The sequence below is a fragment of the Corvus hawaiiensis genome, chromosome 9 (genome assembly GCF_020740725.1).
Source record: "Corvus hawaiiensis isolate bCorHaw1 chromosome 9, bCorHaw1.pri.cur, whole genome shotgun sequence".
In the NCBI taxonomy this organism is placed as follows: domain Eukaryota; kingdom Metazoa; phylum Chordata; class Aves; order Passeriformes; family Corvidae; genus Corvus; species Corvus hawaiiensis.
In genome coordinates this window covers 12,082,169-12,106,080 of record NC_063221.1, presented here as the reverse complement: position 1 = coordinate 12,106,080, position 23,912 = coordinate 12,082,169, and the positions used below count along the sequence as shown (strand labels likewise).

General features: G+C 38.8%; 1 protein-coding gene across 4 annotated transcripts in view; it reads right to left on the bottom strand.

Moving 5' to 3' along the window:
* The window catches only part of VAV3 (vav guanine nucleotide exchange factor 3), a 151,536-nt gene that overhangs the window by 83,553 nt on the left and 44,071 nt on the right, over positions 1-23,912 (bottom strand). For all 4 annotated transcript variants that reach the window (XR_007205352.1, XM_048312782.1, XM_048312781.1 and 1 more), the window contains exons 3-10: positions 14,802-14,860; positions 14,023-14,088; positions 10,339-10,447; positions 7,601-7,693; positions 7,437-7,505; positions 4,070-4,173; positions 2,009-2,108; positions 583-678 (exon numbers count right to left, since the gene is read on the bottom strand). Coding sequence is in view for 3 of the 4 variants with exons in the window: in XM_048312782.1 (XP_048168739.1) it covers positions 583-678; positions 2,009-2,108; positions 4,070-4,173; positions 7,437-7,505; positions 7,601-7,693; positions 10,339-10,447; positions 14,023-14,088; positions 14,802-14,860 (696 nt within the window). In the remaining variant the exon portion in view is untranslated. The remainder of the gene's footprint in view (positions 1-582; positions 679-2,008; positions 2,109-4,069; positions 4,174-7,436; positions 7,506-7,600; positions 7,694-10,338; positions 10,448-14,022; positions 14,089-14,801; positions 14,861-23,912) is intronic.

Below are 23,912 nucleotides of genomic sequence, written 5' to 3'. Positions count from 1 at the left end.
AAATGACATTTTACAAGCATCAGCAGGGCTGACAGTCTAATATAGTAATACATTTCTTTGCAGCTGAACTAATGAGTCTCCCGGCACAGCTATCAAATTAAATTTATAAGACTCTCCACCCTTATTACAGGACTAACTGCAAAAGCTAATGCTTTGTGGGTTATAACAAGAAGCATCTCAAAATAAATATGGCTTAATTGCAATTTATGACAGCAAAGAAGTACCTTAAATGTATGCTGTATGGATTGCCCAGCTGCCTCTTTTGGGGGGTAATGGTTCACATTTCCAAGTACCATGATTATGGTTTGGTACTACCAACCATCTTAAACACACCAACAATGAAAGGTCCAGATACTGAGGAAACAATCGTGTTTTATTTGATTTCCCCCAGATATGCTTCAGCTCTAAGAAATGATCTCTGGGAGAAACCCTGCACTTGACTGAATTTTATTTCATAACTTATCTAGGGAAGTGTCAATCACCTTCCTTTGATAAAGACATTTAGCTTTCATTTTTACAACCCACTGATGATAAACACTCACGTTTTTCTCTCAGCCTTCTTAAATTTCAAAAGTAAGATACCTGGAGCAGTAGGTGATACTTCAGCACTCTCTGCATTGGAACCACTAAGAGATCCCGCAATGTAAACTTCCCATTATTGGCCCTCTTGGAACATTCCTAGTTCAAAGCAGAAGAAAAAGTAAGACAATAGAGTTAGAAAATAAAACTATTTAAGTGATATATATGAAAATTCAGTGACATATAAGCAACTATATTAACCTTACGATAAATAGTATCAATAAAGTGAAGAAAAACAGTTGATACGGCAATACTAAACAAAGCCTGCATCTAGTCACTTGTTCTTAGATGTTTCAACATGCATGAGAGAGTAGAACAAAGGGAACAGAAATTAGGCATCCCATACAGGTAAAAAAAAAAATCTATGTATATATCTATGGGGAAGGGGAAGAAAAAAAAAAAAAAGGCAAAAGGTAATCATGGAAACTACAGGCCAGTCAGTCTCACTTCAGCACTTCACTGCAAAAATTGTGGAGCAAGTCCTCTTGGAAGCAATATCTGGACACATGAAGAAGAAATATGGGGAATATCCAGCATGGATTTACCATGGTAAATCAATGCTTGACCTACTCGACTGCTTTCCACGATGAAATGGCTAGATCTTTGAATGGGTGGGGAGAGTCTACCTTGACTTTTCCAAGGCTTCATCTTGTAATATCCAGGTTGGGATGTTATGCTCCAGGTCTATAAAAAACTGACTGGATTATGAGGCTCAAAAAGTGCAGTGACTAATGTTTCCTGCACTACCTGAGGGACAGCTGCAAACAGAGCTCTTCAGGGCTTTGTCCAAGGCCTCCTGCGCTTTAATGTCATTGGCACTGATCTGCAGCAAAAGACACAGGACACTCACAGCAGGTCTGCAGACAGCACAGCTCAGAGGTGCAGCTGACACCTATCAGGGCATGTCCAGCACAAACCTCACACGAAGGCAACAAGGCAAAAGCAAAGTCCTTCACCTGGTAGGCACTAGCCAGGGACATGCTAACCCTGAGGGCTGAGCAGGTAGGGAGCAGCTCTGCAGAAAGGACCCAGGGGTCATGGCAGACAACCCTGAGGCTATGGGACAAGGGCTTGTTCAGCCTACAGGTCGCTCCCAACCTCTGTGGTTCTGCAATTCTGTGTTCTAGCTGAGATATCCTGATAAATGGAAGGGTATCACTGATGGTCACTTCCTGAAAGAAAACCCTAACTCTGCTAATGTCAGTGGCAAAACTCCCTTCACTTCAGGACCAGGCTGTGCGCTTTTGTATATGGAGCACATCTTCATTTGATCAGAGGTTCCAAAAGAATGAAGAGAAACACATTCACTTATCAGCCCAGCTAGTTTTGTCATCATAAAGGTTTTGACTTCAGTGAAAGCAGGACATACTCAGAGAAACACATGGTATCGTGTGTGTACATATATATTTATGTTAAAAAATACTGATACCTCTAACTTCAATTTAACGTCTTCTTTTGTCTTAGAGATATTGTCTAAGCACGATATCGCTATCTCCACTTGACTGCAGTACTGTCCATAAATAACCAACCTAAATCAAAGCAAGAGGAAGGACAAAAGGAACATTTGTTTATTCAAGAACAACCCTTGATCATTTTTTCACAATCCTTCTTTCAAAAGGATCAGTGCTTAAATAAGCAAGGATAGAATTTAGCCATGTGTTCAAATGGGCAACATGAATGAATGAAGACTATTCAGGAGAACAGTTTTGCTCTACTTTCAAAATGGCCTAAAATCATGCATTTCCTTTAACAGTCACATATATATATAAATACATTCTGATCAATACAGGATTCATTAAAAAGAAGCAAAATTTCTGTTGAACAGAACAGTCTGTAGTGTTTACAGCAATGTAGACTTCCAAGGTTGTAATGAATAAAATCTGGAGCACAGGCTTACTAGGATTAATTACAGCCATCCTTTAAAGAACTTGTAGGTTATCCACACTGATCTGCCAACAGTTTCTATCAGGTGTGAGCTCTCAGATCAAAATAACAGCATATAAAATCTCAAGAAATTTTCAATAGATGTCAGGTGAAGCAATGCTTTCTGAAGGAGCCTGGTTTTATGACAGGAGTTTCTTGCTTCTGTGTGGAGTGCTTCTTTCTGCTAGTTCCAGTGCCAAGAGTGCTCTCTTCTTTGACCATTTCATCAGTTTCTTGAGGTGATTTCTTCCATATGCTTCAAACCCTTTTTGGTGGGTTCCTACGATCCTTCCATTGAGGTCTCTTAAATTTCTTTTACTGTCACTTAACCTTTACCCTTTTATTTAAATCTTTTTTTCATAATAAGGTGATGACACTGATTTAAAATGTATCATTTCTGATTACTTGTAATCACTGTATGGTTCAGACACTGCATCAACCTCTGTTCCCTTTTTTTAATAATATAAACTTGGTATTTCTTCTCAGTGCGCTTTGTTCCTCTTCTGGCACACATTTCAGAAAAACTTTTGAAAGATAAGCATTTTCCAGAACAACTCCTTGTCCCCTGATTCCCTCCTACAGCAGCAGAAAGTTTAACAGCCTGGGAAATAATTATGTCCTGCTCCAAACTAGAAGCTGAGACAGAGGGTGTCTGAAAGCAGGACAGTTTATGGGCAGCCTGGGACACCCTCCTCCCTTGGAAAATCGTCCCATCTACCATTCTTTGGATGCTGCTGTCCAGTTGCTCACACACCAATTATTACTGCAATAATCCTCCTTCACGCATCACCCTGAAGCAAATCCAATTAGCTCCCCTACGTCCTTCCCACTCTGCTCCCAGAAGGACCTAATTTTTAACCAAAAACCCAAGGGTTACTTTAAGACAGGTCAGCAATGTAGCCAACAGAATAAGTGTTTTTCAGCCAAGTACCACAGGTATATAAATTAATCTATATAGTCCAACAGCTGTTCAGTGCTGGCAGAAGGAACAATATGAAAAGGTTGGTTAAAAATCTGGCAATTAGCCCACAGGGTATGGCATGTTGCCACAGCTATCCTGTTATCAGCTTGGCTGCTTTTCAAAGCTTGAAGGCAAAGGGCCTTTAAAGTCACACCTTTGACTCAGGGTAAAGCAAGACCATAGTCTCTTCTCTCTTCTACATCTGCTTTCTTGTCTTTCCATTTATGACTTCTTTGTCTTCTTTAATCTGAAATATCCCTAATAAATACCCTTTTTTTAATCTGTTAAACAATACTAATACATACTATAAAATATCTGGGATTGTGTGCATGAAAAAAAATGCTGTGTAAAATAAGATATTTAAGTTTCCTTAAAAAGGTATGTTACCTGTCTAAGTAACGATATTGCCAAAACTGGGCTAAGAGGGAGGGCTCATAAAACAATAGGTTGCATTTTGACTTTCAGGCTCAAAACACCAAAACTAGCTTGATAAGTATACTTACATTGAATTTAATCCTGTTTCAGTAATATTAATCAAACAAAAATACAGTAAAATACCAAATCAAGCACATATTAGCACAATTAGTAAGAGTGCTTAAATCTTACCTTTCCTTGTAGTTAATAAAAATTTGATACAGGTTCTGACCATTTTTGTTAACAATGGAATCATTGATGTCCTGTGTAAGATTCCTGTGAATTTTCACCAAATCCTTAAAAACAGTAATGGGGAGGGGAAAAGCTTTATAAAAACAGAATGGCTTAAAGCTTTGAATATAAAAATAAATTATTTCATGTTAGACCCATTAATTTCAATACATTGAAAAACAGATTATTTGGGAATAGAATCTAATTTCAAGGTTTGGCAGATTTTCTGTATAGTGCAACAAGAAAAACTAAACTCCAAGAACTACCTATTAGAGACTAATTTATTCTAGCTTAGAATGTACACTGTTAATTCACCTTCCATTTATAATGATAATTTTAAAATTAAGCAAGTCAAGTAAATGCTTTAGTGACAAGATGAAGTAATGATTCATGTCCCTGAGCTGTGAAAAATTAGTTTTGTACATTACATTGGTCAATTAGTGATGTCCTAATGCTAAATTAACTGCAATCATAATGAGTTTCCCAATACAGCACATAACTAATGTCTGAGAGAAAGAAAAGAATATTGCAGAAAGATTTGCTCTTTGATTGTTGTTGCAACTCTCCTTTGCTTATACACTATTATACCTAAACTACTAGACATTGCATCAGCCTTAACACTGTATGGACACTGTCAGAGAATTCACAATAAATTAAGTCAAAACAGGTTAAGAAGTTTTGAAATCTGGATAACTAAGTAGTACACAGACCACTGGAATGAAAAAGAGAGGACTGTTTAAAAGAGCAAGCCATAGAAGATGGTTTAATGCAAGGAATTATATACTACAAAAATAATATTCAATATTGAGTTGAGAACTAAGTTAAAACATTTCACTTCACACTAACAGTATATACAGGGTCAACCACATCACTGATGAGGGTGCAGAATCTTGAAACAGATCCAGTTCAGTCGCTAGCAACTGTATGGCCTTATCCTCAGAATTTTAAGTTGCAGTAGACAGACACTATTACAGAAATGCTTCCTAATTAATGTACTGGGAACAGGAGCACATTTTCTAAGGAGCACATAGGGACTCAACTAAGCAATATCCCTGAAAAACAGCTTAATGCTAAGGGGACAATGGGTCTTTTTGGGTTTCTATCTCTAATTCAAAGTCAGGTTTTAAACTAAACTGATGCTATCATCATTTGAAGTTAATGAATTTTCCAACACTTCAGTATGTGTTACACATAGCTTCATCTCTCTTTCTCTCTGTATGTCCATATATATAATTCAAAAGCATGCACAGGTGCACATATAAGTGCATCTATATATGGATGCACACATAGACAGATGTACATACAAAGGCATATATATGTAATATAGACAGATGTATACAGACACAAATATAGAGCCATACACAAATATAGAACCATACATTCACTTTAAAGAACAGAACTCAGAAACATGAGTGCCAGTGAAAGGCACTCTCTTTAGACTGGTGAGTAATTTGGGGTAACTGGTTTGGAGGTTTTTTCTACAAAATATTTTTATATCAGCAGTTGATCCAGCAAGCATTTTTTAGAGTCTATTTAAGGACTGTAACATCACCCAAAGGAAACAATCCTTCACCAAAACCCCTTCACAGAGGAAAATCCATCCTGCTCTGAGAACACAGCACTTGCTCTTCACATCTCACTCTGCTGCAGAACTCTTTGTAACAGCTATTTTTAGTTTAAAACAAGCTTCCACTGCCTTCCAGCCTTCCTGCTGAGGAACTGCCACACAGACAAGGTCTGAGCAGACAAAGCGTTTGCAAATATTTTTGGCTAAGCCAAGTCCTGTATTTCTTTTAAGGTTATTGGATGCCTATGAACTCCTCCTGGAGTTGGAAACAAGCAGCATCTTCTAACAGCAGAATACTGAATGCTGACAACAATAAGCAAAATAAAACAACCCAAATGTAACCATTTACTGTGTGTCTCCCTAGTTTAAAATAAACAGGTTCTGTTCTTTTTACTCTTACATGATCCCCTTACGCACCTTTAAGGAGTAGTGAGTGGGCTGACCTTCCTGTTTGTGCTTACAGCATTCAAGCCCTTTTTGTACCCTTGTGCAGTGTTTCCACTGACTGGAACTAGGTCTTTCAAAAAACATGTCAATACACCTGGGCACACAGAGCCTTAGGAAAGAGGTGTACAGTAGCTTAGGTAGGACACATCATGGCTTTATTTGCAATGAGTAAGAAATACTAATGTAAGACAATATAAATTTAAAATGTAAGTTCAAAAGCAAAGGGATCTCTACAGGCAGCTGATGTAATTCAAGAAGACAAGTTAGTTACTGATATCTGTGACAGTGTTTTGGACTAATATTCGAAGTGAAGGACATGACAGCAATTAAGAGGCAGAGTGATAACTTTACTGAGGAACAAATATGGCAAGGGGTCAGGTACCATCAGTATAGTAACTGTCATAACTTACCTTCTATCAGGATGATGCTGGAACAGCAACCAAAACATTTTGACAGACAGGCCAGGTTCTCATAGAATAAAATAAAATCCCCAACACCTCCTCCTACAACCTAAGAACCTGTTGGACATGCCAGAGATGGCCAAAACAGAGGTGATATTTTACAAGCAATAATAGCTTGATGTGGCCCATGGGCCACACTCTGGGGACCCTTGCCTTACAAAGGCCTCATAAAAGAACATTGCTTTCATTTGTCTGTGTTGAGAGAGGCTTCAGACCATTTCTGATCTCTTCCTTTACAGTCAAACAGAGTAAAGACATGCTGCACACTTATCAACTAAAAATATATGTAAATTGTCATACTGTTCTGATTAAGCCAAAAATAAATGGCACAAAGTAGTGATCACAGAGACCATTATTGTTTTCAATACAAGGTTCCCTAGATAGTTCACAGAGGATTTCCTTATCCTTTCCAGCGCCAGATTCCAAATGCAAAATTGTGAGATATGATAACTTTCAAGTGTGTCAATGATGTAAGAGCCAGGGCACTTACAAGGATTTGCAAAGCAGCTATAAATAAACAGTACACAGTGATAGGTAACCTAACAGTCACAACTTTGTACCATCATTAAAATATGAGCATTTATTCAAAGATTCACTTTAGAAATTATTAGCTTTTAAGGGTCAAAAATACTCCAGTTTATAGCAATTCACTCTCACACACACTAATACTATTTATCTACCTTATTCCCTCAAGCAGAAAAAAAAATTGGTAGTGCACATCCTTTTTAATCAACAAATATCCGCATAAACACACTGTACATTGTATTTCAAATAATCATTTTGTGCGGTAACACAAATATATCACAACCAACTATGAACCTCATAACTCTTCATTAAATATGCAATTACTCACAGGAATATTGATGAAAACAGTATCAAACTCTGACGCTGACAGAAACCTTTTTAATGGCACCATGAAAAACTGCAAGAAAAAAATATATATACATAGAATTACAATAGTCAATCTTCTAGACTACTATAAAAATGCATGTTACAAGTCTGAAAGCAGCATCTTACTTTCTCAATTGATTCCAGTGTTTCAGTGTACTTCTCTTCAGTTTGCTTTATTTCAGCAAGACAACAGCTTCTTATGTCGTTTTCAGGACATTTCTGCAATTACAACGGAGTCAAGTTTAAGTCATTAACAGGCACCTAATGGATAACAAATGGTTTTATTTGTTTAGAATTACGCAATTAGGATAACTGCTTCCTGACATTCTCTGAGTACTGCAGCCTCCAAAGATGACAGCAATAACCAACAATATTTTAATGTTCAATTAGCTGATGACTTTAGTAAAATCAAAATCAAAGTAATATTATGAAAAGTTAATGTTTAGATATAAAACACTGAAGTATCAGCAGGTACTTTGGAAGATGAAATACAAGGTCACATTTAATTTACATCCAGACTGAGAAATCCTATTTAAAACACTCAGCAGTTAATAATTCCACTAAACTTAATGGGGCTAAATCATGTAAGCAACTTTACATTGCAATAAATATTGGATTCAGTCTAATCCTTGTACTTATTTACAGTTTTCCATTTTTATTTCTCAAGGGGAGCTTTCTCTTCAGATCCAATAGGAATATGTCCTCAGATCAGGAAGTGCAGCGACCTCAAAGTTCAGCTCTTGTATATGTATGTGTGTGTCTCCAACAAGACCCTGGGATTTTTCCATGTAAACCACCAGACTCACAGGACATGGAAGTAATTATCAGTAATTACAGGACTCCATAAAAATAGTTTACAAGCACTCGTACCCAAGATAGGATTTACAGCATTACAGCTTCAATAAAATCTGATTTCAAATAAAAGCGTAAATAACTGGAAGATGATATGGAACCATTCATGTCAAGCAAGGCACAGAAGATCTGGAGATACAGAGGTCAGCATGGAGGTTTGACACAGTAACTGGATAGGCTCTTGCAGTTAGAAGCAGTAACTGATCCAAAATGTTTTCTCCAACAACAACAATAAGCAGTATCTTACTAAGCAACAGGACTATCACGTCCTTTCTGAAGCATATTTATCAGTTTGCAACATCCTTCAGCATATCCCTGGCTTATCTTACCTATTTTCATCCAGTGCAGAGAATCCCTGTGCTGCACACAGACCTGATGACTAGATGTTATTCAAATACAGGGAGAGTTAGGAGTAGAAATTTAGCACTACAGTTCTTTCCATTCAGAAAAAACACTTTCAGCTTTTGAACAAAAGACTTTTCTCCTCTAGGAATCACAAAATTTCTAGATTAAAATTTGAATATTTAGCTCCTAGTATGTTCAAGAGTTAGACTCCTTCCACTCCCTCTCTGCTGCCAGGCTACTGGACACACCTGCTAAGCACAGCACAGCAAAGAGTAAGCCACACTTACACTGTCCATGAGCCACATACAGCTCCTAGACAGCTTGGCTACCTTAGAGTGGGAAATGTATTCCTACCATCTCAACAAGACGCCAAGCTGCAAACACACAGGTACATAAAGCTTGGTCACTGTTCTGGCTGATCTCCTTTACCCTTCTCTCTTTGTCTCCATATGACTCCACAACCAGCTCCTGCAAGCGGAGCATGACTTCTCACTCATCTACCAGGTGCAGCAATTTCAGAAACTACTCTTGAAAACCCAATTTATGCAGTTCTTCATTTTCCCACAATGAACATTGAGGTTCCATCTTTATCAGATGCAGACACAAGTAACCACTTTGCAAAAATACAGCCTTATCAGAAGAACTGTGCTTTGTGAGCATCATCATCTGATGGTCACCCTCATCTCAAATGTATCATTTATTCCCAAATTCTTTTGTAGAAGTAAGAAGACATTGTAACAGTTAACTGTAATTTATTATTCTCTATAAAGTATTAGAATTTGACATTATTTAGACATTCAGCTATTTTTTTATCTTTAGCTCAATACTGTTCAAAATGTTTGCAGTATTTGCCCCAATACAGAAGTTGCTGTACTCAATAGTTCATATACATTTGCAAAATTTGGGGGTTTGTTGTTCAACACTCATATGAGCAATGCAAAAAAATCCTGGGATTCCACTTAAAACCTTTTACTTCAATTTTGTGGTCACCTAAACCAAAGAAATCACTAACACAGACACTTTCAGCAGAAATTAACATACCAATTTTTCTATGTGTACCAAAAAAAATCTATCATTTGAGTGCAATAAACAAAAGGAAAGAAGGAACAAGAAATAATGTGTGATACCAGCACAGGTAAGAAAAGCTGCCTTTGAAGTTCAGCTACTCCTAGAGAAAACTTAGTGGAACAGTTTACTTTGCAACATAATGACAACCAAATGATCAACAAAAACTACAAGGTTAAATAAGCAAGAAATTAATAATTTGAAACAATTCTCAGTCGTCCTTGTTAGGCTAGTTGTCCAAACAACAGCTGAAACAATATTAAACACAATAATTTCCCAATATTGTAACCATTTTGGAGGTAGGACATTTTCAAGTAAGCAACTTGAAAATGTTAGTAACTGCTCTTAAAATAGCTGGTAAATTTTACTAGTCAAAACTATCCAACAAAATAATTACTTTTTTTTTTTTACTTACTATAGTTAATGTTTTCCCCTTTACCCAAACAGCCTGCAAAGTCTTACACAGGAGATAATGCTCTGATGCAACAACTCCAGATGCAAGTAAGCAGGAGCGTCACTGAAACTATCTATAAAGGCATCATTTCAACTTTCAAAAAGTTAACTGCTATTGTTCCAAAGCAGCTAGAAATTGGAAAACATACAGGTTGCTGTGCTGCTTCATCTTTCATTAGGTCTTCATAAACTTCCCCGCCTTCATCTTCTCCATAGACACAATCATACAACTCCTCATCTTCCTCAACACCAGTTTCACTGAAAAGACGAGACAAGAAAAAAAGCTATGCAGCACAGACAAAGTACCATCAGCTCTACAAGGGACTACTCACAGGAAAAGTTTCTACAGTAAACAAACAGATTAATTAATAGAATATCTAATGAAAATAACTCATTAAGGGAAATTAAGTCCATTAATTTTCTTTTCTCAATTAACTTAAAATAAATTTGTACAAAATCAACACAATACTGAAGACTACATTCATTTAGAACCACATGGAAACTAAACCAGACAGCAAAACCAATACATCAGGACAGTTTTGTCACAAGATACAATTCAGTTGCCCTCTTCTCTTTGACTCTTTTCCCACCACATCCAGTGAAGAGGAGCTGCCTCTCCTCATTGCCTGGCATCCCACTACACTGGGATATGAGACACTATTACACTTCTGCCTGCCTGTCATGGATTAGCAAGCATAGTCCCAGAAGTGATGTTCTTGCAAAGAGGTGCTTACAGCTTCCTCTGTGACCTGATAGAACCTATCAGCTGGCCAGTTTGAATATGGACAATTCTTTGAGCCACTTAAAATTGTGACTGTCTCTGTGATCCACACTTAAGAATAGACACACCCCAGGCAGAGCTCTGTCTCGTTTCCAGTGCTGGGACAGGTGGCTGCAGGCCCCGTGTGGGGGCCAGCGGGCCCGGCCCAGGCCCTGCTCAGGCCAGGCCAGGCCAGGCCATCCTGGAGCCGATGGGCCCTGTTCCACCTGCGGAACCCCCCCCCCAGCCCTGCTGTGGGCAGCCGGAGCAGCTCGGCTCCCCCTCTCCAGGGCGGCCAAGATTCAGCTGAAGCTGCACCACTGTCCGGCAGAGGTCATGTGACCGACAGCAATAATCTTAATCCCAGGTGAGATTAACCCTTTTAGTGCTGTGGAGAGCTGAAAACATGAGGGAAGAGAAGGAGGAGATGCTTAAAGCTGAAATTCAGTTGTGAAGCTATGATGTATCAGAGTACCCGTTGTAATTTCATGAAGGCATGGGCGGTGGAGCGTTTAACTTGTACTTGAGAGCAAAAGCACCTGCACTGAGATAGGCAGATGCTGAAGCAGCTGTAATTTCATGAGAAATTTGAACAGGGAGCGATGAGGACTTTTGCTCCAAATAGGAAAGGAGAAAACCTCAGTTCCTAGAGACGCTCCCAGAGATAGTCCTAAAGATGAAGATGAGGAAGACCCTTTGCTCCCAGGGAAGGAGGAGGGCCTCTGTTCTTAGAGATGAAATGCTCCCAGAGATGGGTGAAGAGAACTTTTGTTTCTGAACGGCTCAACTTTAAAATTGTACCCCAAAAAACTTCAAGAGTGGACCCTCGAAAGCAGTTGTGGGAAAAGCTGCAAGTCGGGGGGAAGGGACTCACATGCGAGCAGAGAACCAACCTGGGCGGCTGTCTCGTTGTGATAATGTTTTCATAGCATGGGCAAGAAAGACTCCTCTTCCTAAATGGACTGAACAAAGTTATTATGGAAGTGATAAACAGACTGAACATCTCAAGGGTTGTCTTTTTACATTGTCAGTGGGAGAAGGGAGAAAGGTGGTGGGAGGAGAAGAGTTCTGAAGGTGTGGTATGATTTTTTTTTTCTTCTTTTAGGTCTGTTAACAAACTTCTTTATATTCTTTCAAGTTTGGTGCCTGCTCTGCGTTTCTCCTAATTTTTCTCTCACAGAAGGTAAACAGTAATGAGTATTTTGGACCAGACCACTACACTGCCTGAAGAAAGGACTGGGGTAAAATACACCAAAGACTGCAGAGTCAGCACTGAGGTACTGTACCTCCACACCATAAACCAGGATCTGGATCATCTCATGCAATCTTCAGCTACACAAAAATGAAGAAAGAAATCAAACTGAAAATCAGACAGTCCAACGAAACTGAGTATGCACAAGCGATATCCTCCAGTTGCCCAAACTGCAGAAATAAAGCTGAAAGTCAATGCTCAACTCTACCCTCGGCTAATTCAATTTCATTACAATCAGCCCTGCTAGAGTGTTACTGACTTTGTGCTAGCGCTATATCAAGCCCATATCTTTCACTCATATTTCTTAGCGTATGTCTACAAAAGAACTCTAAAAGATGTTGAAAGCAGTTGTGTCACAATAATAATATAGAAACTGGATCAGATATCCTGACAATTTTGAGATTTTTCCTGCTGAAGACAACACTGAAATCCTTCAGAGTAAAAAACAACAGGTTAGTCCAACATCTCCATTTCCACTAGCAGTGATGGTGTGCTAGCACTTCACATTAAACACTGGCAGATGTCAGATGCCGCAGACACACTCCATTCTATCACCTCTGCTCCAGGGAAAAAAAGCTAGCAGAAAGGCAAGAGTAAGGATAGAAACATTTAACTACTATAGCTCTTTCTGACAAAAAGACTTAAATTAATTTTAAATGCTTTAGACACCATTTAAACTCAGGGACAATTAAATTAATTTCAAGTAAGCTTACTAATAATTGATGGAAACTAAAAAATGTGGGCCATTTGCATCATTCAATGGCACATTTGTTTCTTATTCTTGAATTGCTTTCTCCACAATTGAGACAGCATGCAACTATTAAATTTCAGTTAATATTCATAATTAGTTGCACAAGAAGAGTTACGAATCAATTTCTTTGGTATGCTCTGTTAGCTTTTTTTTTTTAATGAAACACTGTCTCCCAGTGCTGAATTTATATACCAATTTAAAAACTGGTGGAATTATTATTTTTAAACTGTTATAATGCCACCACACCTAAGAGATAAGGACACCACCTCTTGCCCACTTGGGTCTCAGAGGAGACTGCAACTCCCACTTTCTGCACACTTGGCTACACAGAGTGAAACAATTATCTATGAGACAGGTGGCTGCAGAGATGAGGACAAGTTTTGCAGGGAAAGTGATAAATTGAGCAATGCCAATCATGGTAAGGTTTCCCTTCTTTACAGGCACTGAAGAAAAAAAAATCCCTGGTGTGAACAGCAGCTTGTTTCCCACATTACAGCACATGACATGCAATGAGTGCTGGTGAACTTTGAGCCTTGGAACAGTGAGCTCCGATCTAGCCCTTGTCCAACATGATTCCTCACGGATCTTGAGAGATCCTAGCCATAGGATAAAAGAGTATCCTGACAATCCTGCAAACACTTACCCAGAAGAGGTAAATGCACTCATATGAAGAATTTCACTGACCTTAGGGAAATGATCCACTTGAATTAAGATCCAAACATGCATTTTCTTTCCAAGTTCAAGACAATTTCTTTGAGTCCCTTACAAGTGATCTTGCAATCTTCTGAAAGCTTTCTTATAGTACAGACAGGTAACTAAGAAATGCATTTTTTATTTACTTTGCTACCAGCAACTTCTATGAAACATGCTGCTTTATATACACAAATGTATCACAATAATTCAAAAAAGTTTTCATAATTAATTCTTCCTGGTCAGCATAATGACTAACGAAATATTTACAAATGAAATAAATATCCCGTTCTCATTAAAACTATATGTTCCACAACACAATACAAACAATAGCATGCAACTGAAAGACAAAATCTTTAATTAATATATTAACAACATACTCTATTAAATCAGGAAGACCTTTGTAGATATCTTCATCATCAACACTTTCTTCTGTAGGGAAGGGCCTACAGAATGAAAAGTAACATTAATTACAGATAGCAGTAGCCTAGTCATATAGTGGGCTTCTTTTTGATTTCCAAAATTTTCACCCAGATTATTGTATATGAATGTGTTTATACATTCCCCCCTTTTTCTGATGAACAGTATATGCGTATTTACACTTCGTTACGTGGATTGACATTTAATATAATACAAACCCTACTGCATGCAGTTGTTATAAATCACCACTAATATACATCATTGTCATTTTTGAACTGGGAAAAAAGGTCAAAACTTTCAGGTCTGGTTCAGGGCTTTTTGGTTTCTTTTTGAAAACAAGAATCTCACAAACTTGGCCAATTTTGCTGATTTTCTAGAAGCGAGAAAGAGGAGAAACCCCATTTGTCTTTACATAAATCAGCACTGTATCAGCTTGATTTATGATTCACGTGTCACGATTATCACACAAGTTCTGCAATACTGCTCCTCTGTTCACCTCCTGTTTCACCATGAGCAGGACACATAGCTCAGGCCCTTCAGTGAGTACACCAGAGGTAGCAGACAGCTTGTGTAACTCCTCAGAGGTCCAGAGCCTTGGTTAGCTGCCCACCTGGCAAAGTGGCTTACAGCTAGAGAAGTTCTTAGTGGGGGACACCACCTATCCTGCCTGTAACAACTTTTCCAAGGAGCATCACACCAAGAGGCCCTACTCCCACCATTCCCTATAGCAGTAACATACCTTATTCCTGTGCCTAATGCAATAGGAGTACGGGAAAGCTTTGAAAGTGTTTCTATCACCTGCAGAAAAAGGAAATAGAAACTATGATAAGTTGTAGAACAGAAACAATAAAACATTTTGTTCTCGATTGTTGCATTATCAGCAGCACCGCTTCAGATCAAATTATATAAACAGAGAAAATCTGGCTGTGCCAAACACAATTTGCAATTGGACCTGGATGCACTTGTAATCGAATTTGATCCTACAGACTGCTCGGAACAGTTGGGTTTCTTATTGTAGCTGCAGGAAGAACGGTTTTGAGCTTTGCCGCACGGTGGGCAGCAGAGGGAGCCAAAGGCCAAGGCAGCAGAAGCCCCGGGGGGAACTGGCTGGGAGCGATCCGGGGGCCGAAGCTCAGCAACCTCGGGGGCCAAAGCTGAGCCAGCTCTCATCGGCCCCACAACCGAAGCTGCACAACGGAGCCCTGAACCCTTCTTCATTTTTGGAATACGGCAGCAGTCTGGAAGATCTCATTCTAAGAGAATACTCCTGTAACCGTGGAGGTTACACAGATAGCGAGGGAGAGCATCAGTAAGGGTAGAACACATACACGGTCACATACATGGAGTTGTTTTGTTGGCAATTGAATTAATACAAGACCTGCTTTGATTCTGCCTAGCATGTCCTCTCCGTCATAAATACTTACTCTTATACTCAGATATGCAAGTCTTATTTGCTAGAGAGAGAAAATGACCCAAAATTATACCCTGCCTGAATTTCCACACTTCCAATGACCAGGTTTCCCCTGAACTCCTCAGAAGTTTCAGCCTGTATCTTTTCAAATCAAAATCCAAATTAAGCTGAAGAGAAATCTCCAAATAAGGCTTTTATCAACAGTATCAAAATTCAGTACAACAATTCTACTTTTCTGCATTTCACAGGCATTTGGGAATAATCTCTACCATTTCGGTTTTTTATTTTTGAAGTTCTAATTACAAGACTACCCTGACCATGAAAGAGAGTTAAAAGTGCATCTCTCAAAGGAAGGAAAATTACATGTTTACACAGGAGAATGACAAAGTAAAAACCACAGAGAAATCTTACAAACTACAGAGCTTAAACTGAAGTTACAAAGCCTCCACAGTGAATCATATTTCATAGGCAGATGAGCAAAATCAAGAATTAACATTAGATTAATTCTGTGAAAGGAATATCTGGAGTTCATTTAAGCTGCTGTGAAAATTAATGCCACAAAAAATTTTGTTTTGCCTTACAGCAAAGAATAATAAAAACTAATAAATATGCCATTAACATAATCAAAGGTGGGGCACATACTTCCCCTATGAACAGAAGAAATGCAATATGGTCTAGAGTAAGCTTTAGAAATTGTGGATAAAAGTTGATTGAATAGATGACAAAATGATTAAAAACTATTTCACATTAATCAAAAGGTCAAAAGGGAAAAAGACTCCTTTAACAAGTCTTACTGTTGCAGGGGAGTTCTGGTTTCCGTAGCAGACCAGAACCTGCCTCTGCACACCTGCAAGAATCCCAGTGCAGAACTGCAAGGACCACTGAGCCACACAAGACAAGATGCTGTGGGATTCAATGGCAAAATGATCTGTCCTGACACATGGGTGGCACTGATTGGCAAAATTACAGGAGGTTTAAGGGTTCTCGAAACAAAGAGGGGCAAGTCTGGTGAACTGAATATCCCTTACTTGTTTCAACACGGTATTTCCCAGCACACGAAAATCTTTTGCAAACTATTCCACCCACACAGACCCTTTTCCTTAGAGGGATTCTCACTTATCTAGCATAATCAAACCCAGTAGACACATGGCTTACTCTTCACAGCTAATTACAGTTGCTTCAAGATAACCAAAAAAAAAAAAAAAAGGCTGTACAAATAAAATTGTGAATTTTAGGTAGGTAACTAGCAAATGTTATTCCCAAAGTGTACTGCTAAATTATATTTTAGAGCTATCCTTGTGAACACAAACAAAAGCAAGATTTACAAATAAGAGGAATAGAAAAGCCTTTTCAGGAACTGATGTGAAAACTTGGAGGGGGCAGGCACGGAGACACACAATGACACCACAAACACTGAGGAAGCCAGAGAAGCATTTACAAGAAAATGCACACAGAGAAAAGGACAGAGAAAGGAACTGTACGACTAGAGACAACAGAAGACTACAAGAATCTTCCCTGCTCTTAGAACAGAGACCATTAAGCACTCCAGTCTCTAGTTAAGATTAAAACACAGATACAACTTCCACAGAATAAAAGATAATGCTTACCCACTGAACCACTGCTATTAAACCACAGCTTAAAACAGCGCTGTCAAGAAACAGAACCATGTCTACCAAGGAGTATTTTTCTTGCAGTTGTGGCTTCCCTAAAGAATTCCAAGAAAATATCAGGAATACTTACACCAGTAAGTGTACATGAAATTACCACTTCTGGTGAACACACTTTTTCAAATCATATACATGCAAATGTATTTGCTCCAACAAAATGTGGGGCAAAACAAGATTCTCCTTCCACATGAAATTTCAGTTCTTTGGTTCTGAGACACTGAAGGAACAACTAAGAGTTTCCAAATTTCAAAGTTCATGGGGATAATTGCAGTTATGTAGTTATGGGCTGAGTTGCCTGAAATAGAATTTCAATAGTCATTCATCAAAACAAAATCAAACGCAGCAAAATGTCCAATTTTCAATAACTGACAAAGAAAGACTCAGGAGTTTTTCAGAACAGCACAAGTTTGAAGTCCTTTACAGTTGATGTGAGGGGACCTCTAATACAGTGCAAGTCTGAACTCCAAAAATTACAATGTACCATACACATTAAAGTCCCTAACATTCAATTTTGCACTTTTCATGTGCCTTTTTTTTTGCTTTGCTCTCTTCCTTTCAGCAGAGCTTTAAACCCTTTTATGTGTTTAACCCTAAATGACTGCCCAGTTCTCTTCCAAAGCAAGGATTCTGACAAATGTCCCTGTTTGAATGAGGTGTAACTGGATCTTAGTTTAAGTGCAAAAATAGCACTCCTTGCTTGTCCAAAGTGCAGAACAACAAGGATTCCATGCCTGGTGCTGCTCTGCACCCAACAAATGTACCAAGGGCTGCAGAGCTTTGCACACACACACTACTACTAGAACAGTCAGCAAAAAACAGGTACTGAATGAAGATTCCTAATTGACATTCTGGCCAGCTATGACACACAAAAAAAAGAAATATTTATACTCCAAAACATCCCACAACAACTACATTCTTTCACACTGAAAAACTCAATAACTCCATGACTCTCCTGCAGGGAACCTGACACTGGGAGATATTAGCAAGAGGCTTCCAGGCATAAAAGGAAGCCTCACTGCGCCCACCCCAGCACAGCTCCTTTGCACTGCCTAACACCATCAGAGGTTAAGCAGGTCTTTAGAAGTCACATCAAAGTCACATTCCCTTCAAGAAGACGTGAATATCCAAGTTTGTTTTTCAATACATAGCCAGTTTATGCAAAATATGACACAAAATTCAAATCTACAGCCCTGGAAGAAGAAGCACACCTCAGCCTACACCCTGGTTAGTGCCTCTGCTCCTCATTCATGTTTCAGGCACTGTTGGCAAGAACAATAGTCTCACACTGTACATTAACTCTTTACTTCATTAATAACTCTAACATCATTTTTTTGGCTTGGTATTTATTGTGGCTTCACTTGACTTACAGTTGTATGTCGGACTCTCCAGTTTATGTAAGAACTTTAATATGGCTTGCCAAAACATTATTTTGTAATTTCCTGCAGCCATACTCTTCAGTTAATCACATCAGATATTCCCGTGCCTGCTTACAGCAGCAGTACACAAGAGGGACTGTTTTACTTCTTTCCATAGCAGCAGTGTGTCTGAGTTTAAAATGTCCCTTTCTAAAGTATTTTGGTGGTGTCTCTTTTTAATCTTGTTTCTTTAAAAAGAACTTGCAAATCATGCAGTTAAAGAACAGATTGAGTACATTTTAAAAGTGCTTTTCCACTTTTAAAAGAAACAGAAGTAAATCATTTTGCAACTCACTGTCTCCCCAAACAAGCAATTCCGTGCTACTGACAGCTGCTGTAAGGACTACGCCCATATTTGTATTTCTGATGTTTACCTAAACTGAAAATACTAAGTGATCAACAAGTGTTGATGGCAACAGTTTCTTAGCTTATGCCAATAAAACCTAGAAAGACTCATTTGTGGTTGGATCATCAAAGCAGTTGCTTCCATGCAGGCACTTAAATCAGGATGTGTTTTCCTAAGACATGGTAAAAGTCAGCTCTGGGCAGATCATGAAAAACAAAAAGCCAATGCATACAGAAATCCAATGTTCTTAGAGAACACAAAGTAATATATTCTCTGCATCATGGGGTGAGGCTCTTATGAGGCCAATTTTAAGCGCCACATATCCAGAACACTTTAAAGCCAGAACTGCTGGTCATGCCCACAAGCTGAGTGAATTTCATGAAGCTGTTTTTACTCATACATCAGACTGATGAGGAGCAGGTGAAAGAGAAACATCATTTTATGTCTCTGTCACCCAGAGATAAGATTAAATTGCTATACATAAATATATTCTCAAATGACTTATGTTAAGAAAGAAGGTTTATCATTTGCTACTGTAGAGTTTACCAGGCTCTGGACAACCTTAGATCAGTACTTCATTTGGCACAGAAAGGGATGGGGGGGGGGGGAGGGGCGGTTGAAACATACATTGATTAATATGTATTAATACTGTACACTAATCCATCACTAACCTTTGAACCAAAAGAACTCTAGGAACTGCTATATTTCCATTTTACTTGGTTAAAAAATGAAAAAGAAAAAAGAAAGAAAAAAAGAAAAGACATGTAGCCAGACAACTCCAGGGTGATCACACGCCTGCTGATCCAATGAGCATATTAGTCCAAGTTAAGCGTGTTCGTAAGTTAAATTGAACATTTTCTCTCCATCTGCCTTATTTAAGTACCATGCTAGTAGTCTGTGTTGGTTCAGGTTAGTTTTAATCAAACCACAAGCCTCTAGGGAAGGAGAAAGGATGAAGACTTTTCAAAAAGGCAAAATAAATGAAAACTCGTTAAAATTAAAGGAAAGAAGGGAAGGGCAGGAGGGGAAACAGAGAGAGAGAAGAAAAAACATGACCTAAAAGTAAACCTTTGTTTCACATACTGGCACCTGTAACAGGCCCTTAAAAACAAAAACCAAGTTTCAAATGTCAGCTATGCAAATATGCCTCTATTAAAATACTGTTGTGGCATGCACTGAAGTGTCAAAGCCATACAGACACAAAGATATGAATGAAAATTTACAGCCTTGGCACCTGCACCAACACCTCCTTAGGAACGGGACAGACCTCCAGCAGGTAGAAATGCAATTGTCTGCGTTTCATTACACACAGCTTCACATATAGCTGTATCCCGATTTTCACCTCATTCAGATAATGAAATCCAGACTTTAGGTGTAGAGCACTGACAGGTGCAATCCAAAGGAAAGCCACAAATTTACTTTCCACTGGAGTAATCACCGGCTGCGGGATGCTGCCTGTTTTCTCACTCACATCACCTTCAGCCATCCTGATTCTGGCTTTCTTGTTGTCCATGTCCACTTTTCCATTTCCACTGAACTCCATCCTAAGGAAACACATCTGAAGACTACTTCATCCCTCTTTCCCATCAAGGCTTAGCACTGGCATAGTGGCAGTAAGGAAAACAGACTGACTGTCCCAGGGAACCATGGCAGAGAAATTCACAGCCCCAAGCCAAGTCTTTGTGACTGACAGAAGCCTGCCAGAAACTGTGAAAAAAAGGTTTGAAACCAGGTGCCAAATGCTTTCATGCAGAGGCAGCAAGGGTACGACGGCTATAAAAGGTGCTTTTGGCAGTCATGCACATTTCCTCTGAGCACTGAGCCTCAGCTCCATCTGCGAGAGCAGAGCTCAGAGGGGCTGTTGTGCTGCAGGGGGAAGCCTGGCTGGCTCTGGGCATGCAGACCTTCATACCCTACATGCATTGCCCTAGGAAAGTCTCATCTCATATGCATTTTCTCTAGTGTCTCCACAATGAAGTGGCAGGAAAGTTTCTCCAGAGTATAAATAAATAAATAAATCAAAAGACAAAAAAAATAGCCAAGACAAAAAAACTCCTGGGTGTTGCCGCTCTGTTCACAGATAAGCTAAATACAGAGATGCAAACCACGGGGACTTCAAAAGCCCTGGGGAATCAACAGCTACAGAAGATGCAACTTTTTCTCCAAAGCCTTGTAAGGAGGAGAGGTGAGATGGGCAGTTAGGTACCAGGAAGGCAGGCAGAGCTTGTAGAACATAGTTTTTCCAAGCCACTCAGAAAGATATGAGGACAGATGACCTGATGTCCAAAAGGACAGGTTGAGGCCAAGAATATTTACCCCTTGTAATAAAAATGGAACACCTGATATTAAGTTAGAAATACCCAAAAGAAGAGTTCTGTTGTTTTCTTTTCACATCTCTAACTTACACCAAGCAACACTCAACGTCATATGTTCACATTACAGATGTGAAGTATCTACAGCAGGTTGGATGCCTCACTAACCAAATATCTCCTCCTCTTTTTGCAGACTGAACATTTGCAACATTTTACTCCTTTTATCAGAAGTGATAACTCTGACAATGCAAACTCTGGAACTAGAACAGTGGGACTGGCTGACAGAACTGCACATATGAATCCTAAACATTAAAGAAGGAGAAACAAAACCAAACGCTCTCTGGGAATCTGTAAAACTCAATACCATGTTATTAGGACTAAAATGAGCAAGTCTTGACTAATCAATATCCAACAATGGATACAAATGTATGTACACTTTAAAAAATGTGCTTAAAACGCCATTTTTCAAATTTTACGTCTCTGACAAGGCTACAGTTGCTAGTCCAAAAGCATGAACGATTCCCTAGATGGCTCTGTTCTTACAAGGAAATGAGAAAGTTCCAACTGCACAAGCAGCACAGTCCTGCTCATTTCTTGGTTCATTTTGTCCTCAAGGCCGAAAGACACCCTAACACAAGCATGGAGGGAAGGAGTTCTAGCAGCTGCTTCCTGTCTGCAGCTCGTGGTTTTGATTCTTTGAATGCCTTCCAACCCTCACCATGCTTTCTGGGGTGTTAAGTTCGGGGCTGTTTTTTCAGTTGGGTTTTTTTCTTTCTTTTTAAGATCTTGCTTAAAGAATGGCAACCTTACTTCAAGCATTGCTGTGTTACGAACACTGCAACTAATAGCACGAGTGCAGGCTGCCTCAGAGCATACAGTTCTTCTAAGTGTGGAATAGAAGTTTGCCTTTTCTGGTGCATTTACTACATTTCCGGTTTTGCATGGAGGGCAAAAGAATACAAAAGGATATTCCTAGGACAGTACTGCAAAACCTATCTGCTATTAAGTCATTCCAGTCCCCTTCAGAATAAAAATTACAAGAATAACCTATACTTAGAAACAGCATCTTTGAGCTGCATTCAGCTTTGATCAAGTGCTTGTTTTCACTGCTTTTGGAACACTCTTATTGATGATACCATTTTTTTTACCATATTTTATAGGGGTCATAACAGTAATCAATCATGAAAGAAATAGCTTTTTCCTGCATTTTAAACAGGGTATTTTAATACAATCTTTTTCTTTTACCTAAATGTAAGCATTCCTTTTAAAATCCCTAATGACCAGAGAGATTACCAAAGGTGTTCAGACTGAACGTGTGGGGTTTTTTAAATAGGAATGAACATAAATCAATGCTCTGTGTTTTCCAAAGTTACATTTCTTTTGCTCCTGCCCTTTCACAGACTTCAAAAGACTATTTTTACATGTTTCGAAAAGAATAAGAAAATTCTCTAAACTGCAACCACCAGTTTGTACACTATGTAGATACATTTTGGGTGTTCTTGACCTTGGATGTCTAAAATTGGCATACAAATATTTTAGAAGGAAATTAGTGCTTTCATATTCATTATTGATTGCACCTCCAATACTGTTTTAGGTATGCATCCTGCAGTTTAAGTGACGTGTGGTTTCCTCACTCCCACTGTGTTATTTCACTTTAATATTTAAACAGATTTTTGTCAATTTTCATCCTAGCAAGAAAAACACTCAGAGGAGGCTGTGCAATGGAGTTTTCTTCCTCTCTTCTGGTAAAAGCAGAGGAAGAGTTTTTCTTCCTGTCTTGGGTGAACCAGTCACTGCCACACTTCTCCCTTTTCTGAGTTTACTTTAACCACTGACTATACAAATTTAACTAGTGTGTGGCTTTGCTTAGTGGCACCAAATCACTCCTGAACCATGAAATGAATTTACTCCAATACACAATCAATGAAAATAGGAATCTTTTTTATGGATAAATACACCCTATATATCCCCTTACTCTCTGCAAGAAAAAGAAATTTCCCTCCTACAGTGCAAAGGGAAGTGAGCTGCTCTCTTTGCTGCAATTGCCCTCCAACTCACTCACAGTGGCTCACAAAAGCCCACAGCAATCTTTCAGGCCTCGCACTCTTAGGAGATCTCTCTACTCTACCAGAAGAGACAAGGGATTAGATCAGTCCAACAGAAAAGCACTTGCCTCGAACACTACAAAAAGATACACAGTAAAAAGGATGGCATAACTCTGACATTTCACTGTCTTCCACTCATTTTAAAAATCATCAGCTTTGACACAGGATTAAAAAAAAAATCTAAACTTGAGAAGACATTCTGCAACAGAAGTGGCATTATCAGCTTCTATTATAGAAACTTGGTAAGAGAGCAGTGGTTTGGTTTTCTCCCTAATCATCTGTTCATTCAGATTAAAAAAAAAAAAAAATCTAACTACACTTACAGTAGTGAAAGAAAATGTGAAGAAAAATACATTCCCATCATGTTTGTACCCAGTTCTCCTTGAGCGGGATCCTTATATTGAATTACAAAATGAATGAGACAAACTAACTTGCTATTTTTATTTTCTACTGCTTAATTATGGTCTTACTACCTTGAACATGCAGCAGCTTGCAGGTTGTATTACCTATGTGCTACACTTCCAAAATGCCACTGCAGAATTGCAGAACTAAAGAGAAAGTGGATTGATTCCTCTCTTTATTTAAAATGTTTTT